This window comes from Dasypus novemcinctus, chromosome 15 (assembly GCF_030445035.2).
Source record: "Dasypus novemcinctus isolate mDasNov1 chromosome 15, mDasNov1.1.hap2, whole genome shotgun sequence".
Taxonomy (NCBI): domain Eukaryota; kingdom Metazoa; phylum Chordata; class Mammalia; order Cingulata; family Dasypodidae; genus Dasypus; species Dasypus novemcinctus.
The window spans coordinates 99,250,542-99,262,669 of NC_080687.1; the positions used below are offsets into that span (position 1 = coordinate 99,250,542).

The 12,128-nt window shown below is 39.5% G+C and overlaps 1 protein-coding gene and 1 non-coding gene across 11 annotated transcripts in view; both read right to left on the minus strand.

The window, feature by feature from the left end:
- The window catches only part of CAB39L (calcium binding protein 39 like), a 428,008-nt gene that overhangs the window by 92,208 nt on the left and 323,672 nt on the right, over window positions 1–12,128 (minus strand). For all 10 annotated transcript variants that reach the window (XM_071208292.1, XM_071208293.1, XM_071208298.1 and 7 more), the window contains 2 exons: window positions 8,246–8,387; window positions 5,341–5,505 (listed from right to left, as the gene is read on the minus strand). In XM_071208292.1, the coding sequence (XP_071064393.1) occupies window positions 5,341–5,505; window positions 8,246–8,356 (276 nt within the window). In that variant the 5' untranslated portion in view covers window positions 8,357–8,387. The remainder of the gene's footprint in view (window positions 1–5,340; window positions 5,506–8,245; window positions 8,388–12,128) is intronic.
- Window positions 9,296–9,457, minus strand: LOC111758730 (U1 spliceosomal RNA). Its single transcript, XR_002792903.2, has one exon. It is a non-coding gene; the product is annotated as a U1 spliceosomal RNA (small nuclear RNA).

Below are 12,128 nucleotides of genomic sequence, written 5' to 3' on the forward strand. Positions count from 1 at the left end.
TATTCTTAACTGGAAATTTTTGTCTTGCAATATCTTAAATATATCATACCACTGTCTTCTTGCCTCCATGGTATCTGATGAGAAATCAGCACTTAATCTTATTGGGTATCCCTTATATGTTATGCATTACTTTTCTCTTGCTGTTCTCACAATTCTCTCTTTGCTTTTGGCATTTGACATTCTTATTAATATGTGTCTGAGAGTTGGTCTATTCAGATTTATTTGGATGGGAGTACATTGTGCTTCTTGGACACAGATATCTATATCCTCCAATAGAGCTGGGGAATTTTCTACCATTATTTCTTCAAATATTCCTTCTGCCCCTTTTCCCTTCTCTTCTTCTTCAGGGACACCCATGACATGTATGTTTGCATGTCTCTTCCTGTCATTTAGTTCCCTGAGACCTCATTCAATTTTTCCATTCTTTTCTTCATCTGTTCTTTTGTATGTTCACTTTCAGGGGACATATCTTCCAGAGCACCAATCCTTTCTTTTGCTTTCTCAAATGTGCTGTTACATGAGTCCAGTGTATTTTTTTTATTCCCCCCACTTTGCGGCTTGCTTGCTGTCTGCACTCTGTGTTTATTCACTGTGTTCTTCTGTGTTTTTACTTGTCTCCCTTTTTGTTGCGTTACCTTGCTGAGTTGGCTCTCCACGGCACTTGCGGGCCAGCAGCTCTCTGTGGCAGGCAGGCAAGCCTGCCCGCACAAGGAGGTCCCGAGAAAAAAACCCAGGGCCTCCCTTATGGTAGACGGGAGCCCAACTGATTGAGTCACAGCCGCTTCCTGAGTCCAGTGTATTTTTAATTTCATTTATTGAACTTTTCATTCCCATAAGATCTGCTATTTTTCAATGGATGCTGTCAAATTCCTCTTTATGCTCATCCAATTTCTTCTTAATATCTGTAATCTCTTTAGCCATTTCATTGAATTTATTAAGGAAATTTGTTTGAACATCTATGATTAGTTGTCTCAACTCCTTTATGTCATCTAGAGGCTTATCTTCTCCCTTTACTGGACCATATCTTCCTGTTTCTTGATATGGATTTTAATTTTTTGTTGGTGTCTTGGCATCTGGCTTACTAGATGTATTTATTCTGGGTATACTTTCTTTCCTTAGGTTAGGGCTTTCTTGCCCTTTTTCCCTTGCTGATTATGTAGTAGGAGCTGAGGATGTAGTTGGTGCTGTAGACTGTGGAGGCTCAAGCTGCCCATATTGTTCCAGGGACTGATGAAGTTTCTACCACCTTTCTGCTTTGCTAGGGATAGGGAGAGAGCTGCAGCCGAGTGTAATAATCCAAGTTGTGCAGGCCTAGACTGTAGCTGTCCAGAGAGACTGATTAAGCTTTGTGCCCTTTCCTCCCTGCCTGGGGTGGGGATGAAGTTGCAGGTGTGGGCAGCAACCTATGCTGTACAGGTCCAAAATGACTGCAGGTAATTGCAAATGTACCTGCAATTACCCAGAAAGGCTGGTGAAGGTCCTGCCTGCTTCCTCCCTGCCAGAGGTAGGGCTGAAACCTACACTAGGGCAGCAGTCTGATCTGGGTATAAAGAAGACAGTTCCTATCATCACTATGATTTTCAATCAGCCCAGCTTCCCCTCAGGCCGGAGGAAGAGTCAAAATGGTGGCTACTGGTCTCTTTCTGACTTGGACAGGTTCAAATTTTAGCTGTTCTTAGGGTTATACTTTAGCCAGCCAAATTTACTAATCAGTAGCTGAAGTCAGTGGCCAACTGTCTCCTCCTTCCCTGTTTCTGGGAAATGGAGCTTCCAACTCCAGCCACAGAATAGCTCCTGAGGCAGCTTGTGCTATCAGAGTAGGATGATCACCAGCCTCCGTGGTGTGGCCTGTATTTTCCAAAGAGGTTGGTGCACATCCCCCAAGCTTCCTCCCTGCAGAAAGTGGGGCTGGGGCTTAGGTTAGAGCTGCAATCTGATATGGATGGAAAGAAGCCAGTCCCCACCAGAACTGTGATTTTCAGTCTGCCCCACCTCCCCTCATGCCAGGCCTCTTTCTGACTTGGACGGGTTCAAACTTGAGGTATTCTTAGAATAATACTTTAGCCCACTGAATTTACTAATCAAGTAGCTGAAGTTGGTGCCTAATCATTCTTCCTCCCCAGTGGAGTTTCCAATTCCAATTCCTCAGGAATAAACTCCTAAGGTGGCTTGTGCCACCAGCGGATGATAGGCACTGGCTTCTGTGGCATGGAGTATTCTATGTATGAATGTATGACTCTTCTCTGCAAATGGGCAGTCTCCTCCTTCCATTCTTTCAAGGATGTTGCAGCATGCAGTTCTTGTCTCCCTGAGCTCCCAAACAGGGGAGCTAACTACTTTAGACAGTTCTGGGTTATGACTAATTGCCCTGTAGTACTAGGTGACTCTAGCAGCTCCTTATTCTGCCACCATCTTGCTGGTTGTTTCAGCCTATATCTTTTGATTTGGAAGTTTAATCCATTCACATTTAATAGTATTACTGTAAATGCTTTATTTATTTCCACCATTTTATTCTTTGGTTCACATAGGTCATGTCTTTCTTTTAATCTATTTATTCTTTTGGTGATTCTTTCTGCCTTTCTAGCCTTCTACACTTTCCTTCAAAACTCTCTCTCCTGTCTTGGTCTTTCAGGCATTAAGTCTCCCTTCAATATTTACTGCAAAGACAGATTCTTTTTTTATGAACTGTCTTCATTTCTGCTTAATTGTGAATATCTTAAACTCACCTTCATCATTTGAGGGACAATTTGGACAGATAAAGAATTCTTGGCCAGCAATTTTTCTCTCTCAGTATGCTAATTGTATCATACCACTGACTTCTTGCCTCCATGGTTTCTGATAAAAAATCTGCATTAAGACTTATGGGGTTTCCCTTGTATGTGCTAGTTGCTTCTACCTTGCTGTTCCCTGAACTTTCTCTTTCTCTTTGACTTTTGATATTCTGAGTAGCATGTGTCTTGGAGTAGGTCTATTTGAATTTATTCTGACTGGGGTATGCTGCACTTCTTGGACCTGTAAGTTCATTTCTTTTATGAGAGTTGGGAAATTTTCAGTCATTATTTCCTCAATTACACTTTCTGTCCCTTGTCCCATGTCTTCTCCTTCTGGAGCTCCCAAAACACGTGTATTGTTTTGCTTTATGTTGCCATTCAACTCCCTGAGCCCCTGCTCATTTTTTCCCATTCTTTCTCTCCAATTTAAGCTGTTCTGTCTTCTGTATCATTTATTCTTTCTTCTATCATTTTGAGTCTGCTGCTGTATGCTTCTAATGTATTTTTTTTTAATCTCACATATCATGCCTTTTATTCCCATGAACTCTGTTACTTTTCTATTCAGGTTTTCAAATCCTTCCTTGTGCTTGCTCAATGTCTTCTCTTTTTTTTTTTTTTTAAAAGATTTATTTATTTATTTAATTTCCCCCCCTCCCCTGGTTGTCTGTTCTTGGTGTCTATTTGCTGCGTCTTGTTTCTTTGTCCACTTCTGTTGTCGTCAGCGGCATGGGAAGTGTGGGCGGTGCCATTCCTGGGCAGGCTGCTCTTTCTTTTCACGCTGGGCGGCTCTCCTCACACAGGTGCACTCCTTGCGCGTGGGGCTCCCCCATGCGGGGGACACCCTTGTGTGGCACAGCACTCCTTGTGCGCATTAGCGCTGCGCATGGCCAGCTCCACACGGGTCAAGGAGGCCCGGGGTTTGAACCGCGGACCTCCCATATGGTAGACGGATGCCCTAACCACTGGGCCAAAGTCCGTTTCCCCTCTTTTTTTTTTTTTAAGGAGGTACTGATGATTGAACCTAGGACCTTGTATATGGGAAGCAGGTGCTCAACCACTTAGCTACAACTGCTCCCCTGCTCAGTGTCTTCTTGATGTCTTTTATCTCCTTATCCATATTGTCTTTCAACTCATTAATTTGATTTTGGAAGTTTGTATGAATCTTGATTAGTTGTTCCAAATCCTTTGTCTTGTCAGGAGCTTTGCTATATTCCTTTGCTTGGGCCATTTCTTCCATTTTCTTAGTTTGGCTCATAATTTTTTGCTGATGTCTAGGCATCTGATTATGATGGTATTTACCCAGACACTTGATGTCTCTCTCTTTCATAGAGTTTTAGTGGCAGGAGACTGTATGTTACTGCTGTGCTTTGATTCTTGGTTCAACCTGTTCTGGGTCTTTAGGATTGTCTTGTTAGTTGTTCAAATCTGGGACCTGGGCTCTGTAATGGATTATGTTCCAATGGCCTTGGTTAGGGAGCCTGTAAAGGCCAGAGAAAGCCTCTCTTACTAATTTATTTTTAATTTCCTCACATTCACTTCCTTGTTCAGCCAACAGATGGCACTCTTTGGCAGCCCTCTCAGTTCAAAGCCTGGTCAGAGTGTGTTCACTGCAGCACCGACCAGATCAGCGTGACAGAGAATCCTGCCTGGAGGCTAAGAGCCTTGCAAATTAAACTTTCTCAGATGCAGTTCTCCAACCTTTGCTGGCAGCCCCTCCCTTTTCCTGGCCATGAAATAATTCCACTCCCCTCTGTGTCCTCAACAACCAGTTCTGTTAAATAGACAGGGTGACTGAGAGGGTGCAGCCCACAGGGCCGGGAAGGGTTCTTTGAACACAATAGAACAAATTTGTGGCCAAAAGCTGGATCAGCCTTAGGCTACGTCCCCTTCTCTCCCCCTTCCTCAGGAGGTGAATCCCTCTAAGGCCCCCTTTGTCTGGAGCCACTGGCCTGACTCAGCTCAGCTGCAGCTTCCATTCACAGTATTTCCATTGAGATTCTTTTCCTTTGCCCACCTCCCTCTCTCTGAGTGGTGCGCAGCATTCCCCTGGTGTCTTAAACCCAAGGGCATTTTTTTTCCAGGCCATTTCTGCCTGTCCTTTAGCTATTTTTCAGGAAGAGGAGAGAGTCCTGTGTCTTTCTAAGCTGCCATCTTCCTAGAGGTTCCTCTTGGTATAGTATTTTCATTATAAGAGCCAGCCTGGGAGACACTCCCTGAGCTTGGCTCCCAGCCTAAGCTCTTAGTAACTGAATGACTTTAAGCAAATTCCATAACCTCTTTGAACCTTAGGTCCTTCATCTGTAAAATGTGGCTAATGATATAGTACCAATCGCATATGGTTGTTTTATGAATTAAATTAGTTAAGTGTTAACTCATTTAATTATCTGTACAACACTTGAATATATCTTTTTGCTTTTTCAACAAAGATTAAAGTCACTTTAGAAGTTTTAGAAAAAAACCTTATTAAAATAATAAATGAACAGCAATAATAAGGTAAAAGTCAAATATTGATAGTCATATCTATAAAAATTGAAAAGGCAGAAATGTCGCGCTTTTAGAGGTAACTTACCTCAAAGTCTATCAGCTGCAAGTTGGCAATCAGGGTTACCAGCAGTCCTGTATTGTAGAGTTCTTGTGCCAGCTGAGCCACTGCTTCTGTTGGGGGTTCCTTCTCATTTGTACCACACAGAATTTCTTTCATTGCTTGCAGTGATTTTGACACTTCTTCTGAAGCCTAAAAGTTAAAAGGAATAAAATTTTCAAGGTACAAACAAAAAAAACCCTTTATTTATTGGTCCCTGTTTAAATTTATAATAAAACAAAATTGTACAGTTCCAAGCAAACAAACACAAAAAACATTTAGTAGGCACTGCTTTATTTGTTCTGGAACATTTTACTAAAATTTATTTATGTAAAAATAATCTCTGGTATTTCTACTTAGGCAGCATACTTGAAACAATCTTCCTTTAAGCCATACTCAGGCATTGTCTAGCAAAGCCAGCAAATACATATTTTACTCATGAAATTACAGTGACTCTTTTGAAGACTGAGCAGCAGTGACAAGTCTTTAATTAAAATACCATGTTAACATTTTAAAAAAAAACAAATCCTTATTCTCCAGATGTAACAGATTAAGTATAAAATGGTAAGTTATCAAAACATCAGTTCTCATCAATCCACTTATCCCACATACATGATCAGTACCTTCTTTACTATCTATGAAACCTAGAAACAAAAAACAGAAGTGAGTCACTGAATTTTAAAGAACAACGGGCAAACCTGAAGAGGCAGAAAGTAGGTTAGTGGTTTGCAAAGGCTGGGGGCAGGGGAGGGAATGGGAAAGACTGCTAACAGGTACAGGGTTCCTTCTGGGGGTGAAGAAAATGTTCTGAGATTTAGAGTGGCGATGGCTACACAAACCTTGATAAAATATGAGAAATCCCTGAAGTGTATGATTTGAAGTGCTGAATTTTACAGTACGTATAAAAATATAGTATTTTATAGTGTGTATGAAAAATATAGTATTTTTCAACTGAAAAAATGTTAAATGATGGCTAGAGGAGGGGAAAGGAGAGCAGGCTAATTTACTTTAACTATTTGATTTGCTTAATATTTTTTAAGGAATGTAGTTTGCTTACTTTCTGTATAGAACTGTAATTATTACAAATGAAGAAACATAATATGGCAAATTAAATCAAAATAATTCATAGTCACATGGCATTACTGTTTTAAAAAAAGTAAGTTCCAGATAGATTGTTATAGTCTGTAAGTTGTAAGATCTACCCCCAGAAGAAGCCTTTAAACATATGTAGAGTTAAGTCTAACATAAAGAAAACACTGCATGACATCACTGCTGCGAGCCATCTTCCCTTTGGGCCCCACGTTGGGCACCAGTTGCTGAGATCAGCTCAGCGACAGGTTGGCTCAAAGGGAAGGCGACGCAGAACTTGCAGAAATAACGGACAAAGAGAAACACGAGAGAGGAGATAAAGATGGGACCAGGGGACTCACAACTTCTGGAACTGAGAGCCTCGACCTTAGTTTCCACATTGTATTTATTGGAAACTACCAAGCAGCTGTTTGCTATCTGAATTGCAACATCATTTACAATAATAGTGAACAATTGCAACATCTACAATAAGGTAACATCAACAATAGAACAGGTGAAACTCTTTTTCCCACACATCACCATGTGGAGAAACAGAGCACTTTGTCATTACCCCAAAAGTCACCTGAATGCCCCTTTTCCAGCCTAGAAAGAAATATCGTTAGGATTTTTGTGACAATCGTTTCTTTACTTTTCTCTACAGTTTGGGATTCATGCTTGTAATCCAAAAAAATATGGTTTAGTTATGGTGCTTAACTTCATGCAATTGTACGTGTGCCATTTTGTCATTTGCTTTCACAAAACATTATATATGTGGAATCTTGCACACTGTTCCACGTCAGCGGCAGTTCTCCAAGTTTCACTGTTATATAGAATTCCACTGCAGGCTGTACCACAGTATCTTTTCCAGTTCTACTGTGGATGGACACAATAATGCTGTGAACATTCTTGTATAGGTCTCCTGGTACATGTATGTGTGCAAGAATATCTCTAGAGTGTATGCCTGGGGGTGGAACTGCAGAATTTAGTGCACATGCATCTTCATTTTTAATAGATAGTATTAGATTGATTTCCAAAGCAGTTACACCCATTTATACTTCCACCAGAAGTAACATTGTCAGACTTTCTCATTTTTGTCAATTTGGTAGGTATGTAATGTGAAATGATTGTAGCTTTAATTGGGCTTTTCTGATTATTAATGAAAATGAGTATTTATTTATTTTTGCCTTTCTCCCTTTTTGCCATTTAGATTTAATCTTATGAAGGTCATTTTTTTCATTTAATATTTGGCTCAATATTATTAAGTATACTACAATTATAACCAGATAACTCTATGTATTTTACAGAATCCATGATTGTACCATGTACTGAGAAGAAAGATAAATAGGACCTCAAGGATGTATTTTACAGATATCTTGAATCTTGCCGGTAAACTAGTCTCCTTAGAGAGGATTCTAACAAGTATGATCCAACATCTCTTCCAAGGAGTAACAAGCACTAAAAGGTCCTTCATGTGAGGTAGTCCTGCTCCCCAGGACCTTGAAACAATGATAAAATGAGGTTCAAGTACAGGAAAATTATTATCAATTTTAGACAATATTTTTGCTTTTCATGTCAGTATAACATTATATACTAGTATAATCCTTTAAATCTTTAAGCTTTGGTCAAAGGCTCTAGATATTGAACCAAGAGTTCAAGACAACAGACTAAACAATATCCAGTTGCATAAAACTTGAAATCAAATTAAATGTATGTATACAGACCCTTTGTGCACATCACTGACCAAATCTGGGATTCTTCATTGAGCTTTTGCATTGGTTTTGGCCTTGGAATATGTACATTTTAACAATGGATGGATGATTCATACCTTGTCTGTCTTCTTGTCTTGCTTTTCCAAAATGGCCATGTTGTCTTTCAGAGTTTTTACAATTTCTGCTGGATTTTTGTGTGATTTACTAAACAAGGGCATTTTTTTCATATATAGAAATCTCTTCTTCCAATATGGAATGCTAAAAACAAACAAACAAATGATAAATTCAACTCAAAATGCTTAAATTGTTATATCAAAATATCTTATAAGTTTCCAATAACATAATTCAGTAATTTGAAACATTAAAAGCAATTAAACTAAATTGAGCCATGTTTCATGCCAAATTTGAGTATTTATTTAAAATATTTTAATATAATTTAAAAATTTTACCTAAGAGTTTTTACCCAGTGTAAATTTTTTCCTGCTGTAGATATATAAGGATTATGCAAGAATGGGGAAAAGAGTACTTTCAGAGTAAAAGCTGAAATTTAAAACTAGTTATTTTGACTGGTGATAAGAATAATAATAATAAAATATGTACAACAAAAGTGGGATTAAGGTCCATATATTATTGTAAAGCAATATTTTTAAAGCATGCTACAAGGCAATCACAAAATTGAAAGTAAAATTACTTTGAATACGTTCTTGATTTTCTCCTAAAATACTCAGTTGGCCCTACTCACTGATGACAAAGGCCCTTGGATCCCCATGGTGGAGGGTGAGCAGGGTGGAGAAAGGAGTATCAATTCTTATTGTTGAGAAAACATCTATTTACATAGAGCAGAGAAAGCTAAATATGGCTGTCATGTCTTTATTTAAACCAAAGCTTTAACTATTAGGGGGAAAAACTGTAACTGAAGGCTCTGGTTAGTAGGGGCATATTCATTTATTTTACATTTATTAACAAAAATATTTCAAACATTACAGAATGGGATGAAGGAAATCAAAGGCCCCCATGACCCAGACCCTCTCAGATGACAACTACTATCAGTTTGGAATACAGTCCCCCAGGATTTTTCTATACATATACAAATATATATATATAGAGAGAAAGTAAAATTACTATATATATATTATATATATATATATATTTTTTTTTTTTTTTTAAAGGGGAAAGCACCAACGCAGTCCCCACTACCACAAATTATGGAGTTGAATTTCCTGCATTTAGGGAAATCGCAGGGGTCAGCATATCATAGTGCAATGGGTAAGTCTTGCCCTGGGAAAATGACCTTCGTGATTATGGTATCTCCCTTGTCAGGTAAGTATATACATAAATATATTTTTAATACAAAAATAGAATCAAATTAAACAGTATTTTGTGACTTTTTCCCACTTTTTATATCTTGGCTATCATTCTACGCAATGTTTTTAGAGCAATGTAGTATTCTACTATACAGATACAACATAATTTATTTTACCAATAACCTATTGATGGACATTTGGGTCACTTCCATTTTCCCCCAATATTTTTCTAATTAACCACACCACAATCAATCACTGGAGAGTGTCACACATGCACAAGGGCACGTCCTGGCCAGCTATCTCTGTGGTGGAACTGTAGCTATGGTTGTGACTTCCTCATTCCTCCAGCTTCCCGTAGAATTCTCAAATCTGGCTTTTTGTTGCAATAAATTCCTTCTCTGTTTAAGGTAAACAAAGTCAGTATCTGTTTTTTGGATCAAGAATCTCAATTAGAAACATGTATGCTCTGTTACACAGACCAAAAGCTCATGGTGAATTTTGAAGGTAAAACAGCAGAATTACTTTAAAAATTCCTGTTTTCAGCAGGGTTAAGCACTGTAGCTAGCTTCAAAAGTTGACCAGAGGTGAATGCACTTGAAGCTGAAAGGTGACACAACATTCAAAGATAAAATATGTGACGATCACACCAAGATTCTCAGTGGGGTGGTGTAGTTGCAAAAAAGAGGGAGATTATTAGCTGAACGTCAGATCTTGCCTCTTTATAAAATTCAAGAACGAAACTATAAAGATGTACCAGGCATTTCTTTATTACTAGACCTAAACATAAATAAGTAAAGGTAGGATGCATTTAAAAGGTTATGCATGAGAAGCAGACTTGGCCCAGTGGTTAGGGCGTCCGCCTACCACATGGGAGGTCCGCGGTTCAAACCCCGGGCCTCCTTGACCCATATGGAGCTGGCCCATGAGCAGCGCTGATGCGTGCAAGGAGTGCCCTGCCATGCAAGGGTGTTCCCCTGTAGGGGAGCCCCACGTGCAAGGAGTGCGTCCCATAAGGAGAGCCGCCCAGCACGAAAGAAAGTGCAGCCTGCCCAGGAATGGCGCCACCCACACGGAGAGCTGACACAGCAAGATGACGCAACAAAAAGAAACACAGATTCCCAGTGCCACTGATATGGATAGAAGCAGTCACAGAAAAGCACGCAGCGAATGGACACAGAAAGCAGACAACTGGGGGGTGGGTGGGGGGGGTGGGGAGAGAAATTAAAAAAAAATAATAATAAAAATAAAATAAATAAATAAAAGGTTATGCAGTGGGGAGTGGATGTGGCTCAAGCAGTTGAGCTCCTGCTTCCCACATATGAGGTCCCTGGTTCAATCTCTAGCCCTGATAGTTAAAAAAAAAAAGTTTATGCAGGGAGTGGATAGAGCTCAAGTGGTTGAGCACCTGCTTCCCATGTACGAGGTCCTGGGGTCATTCTCCAGTACCTTCTAAAGGAAAAGAAGTTTATGCAGTAGTGGCCAGAGTGGGTGGGGTGGGGAAGCCCTACGTTGAAACACCGTTGGCTAGTTGCGCAATGCTAGCAATCTCTTGCTTACTTCCTCCACCACCCCAGGCACACAATGTGACCTAAGACTCTGCATGTTCTTCTTATCTGTAAAATGGGGATGATAACGTCTCCCTCTGAGGGTAGTTAACTCTACGAGTTAGAGCATTTTACTCATCATTAGTGCAAAAGGCTCCACGACATATTTAATGAACTATTTCACTAGAGAGAAAGACATAGTAATTGAGATATGATTCTGTCTTAATTAGATGTCGTAGACACCTCCAGTTCCTTGAGTCAATTACACATTTTTCTCATTTTTAAGAACAAAAATTTACTCTTTGAATATTTACTATTCAATGTTCAAATATTTAGAACTCAAAGTGTGTGGGTTTTTTTTTAAAGAGGTTAAATGCATTTGTGTAATTGTTCTTTCTCCATGTAATTATAGCGCTATAAAGGGAAGACTTTTAACTGTAAGAATTTCAACTATGTACTCTCTGACATCAAAGCAGAGTGCTGATTATGCTATGATGTGTTTTTGTCCATTCCCTACTGCTCTGCTTGGTTTGAATGTACAAATGCTAATTTTGCGGAAGTCACAGATGTTTTCAGCTCGCTCACGTTACTCTGGTGGATAGCTTGCCGTTCCTGAGTCACTGTCTCCCGACTCTCCACTTGCCTGTTGGCTCATTCATTTATTCCCTCGTTCATTCATTGAACAAGTAATCTGTGTATGTACTAAGCACAGGCATCCTGCTAAGTACTAGGTTTAAAGCCACAAATAAGTAAAACCCAATCCCTGTTCTTTGGAGCTTATTATTAAGTGGGAAAAACAGTTTAGGGGCAAGGGAAGTACATACCAGGGGAATATAAAAGACATTATGGAGGCTTTAACACAGTTTTCTTTTTTGAATTCATTATTTCCATACTTTAAATGTGCCTTTTTCCTGTAATAACTATAACATAAAATGAGTTTAATAATGTTTAAAACTTCATAGGATCATTATTCTTCAATTGAGACCCATCATTTGAGGGAGATAAAAATCCATACTCTTAGGGAAGTGGATGTGGCTCAAATGATAAGGCTTCCACCCACCATATGGGAGGACCCAGGTTCGATCCCTGGGGCCTCCTGGTGAAAAAGAAGAGAAAGTGTGCCTGCGTGGTGAGCCAAGTGCCTGTGGAGT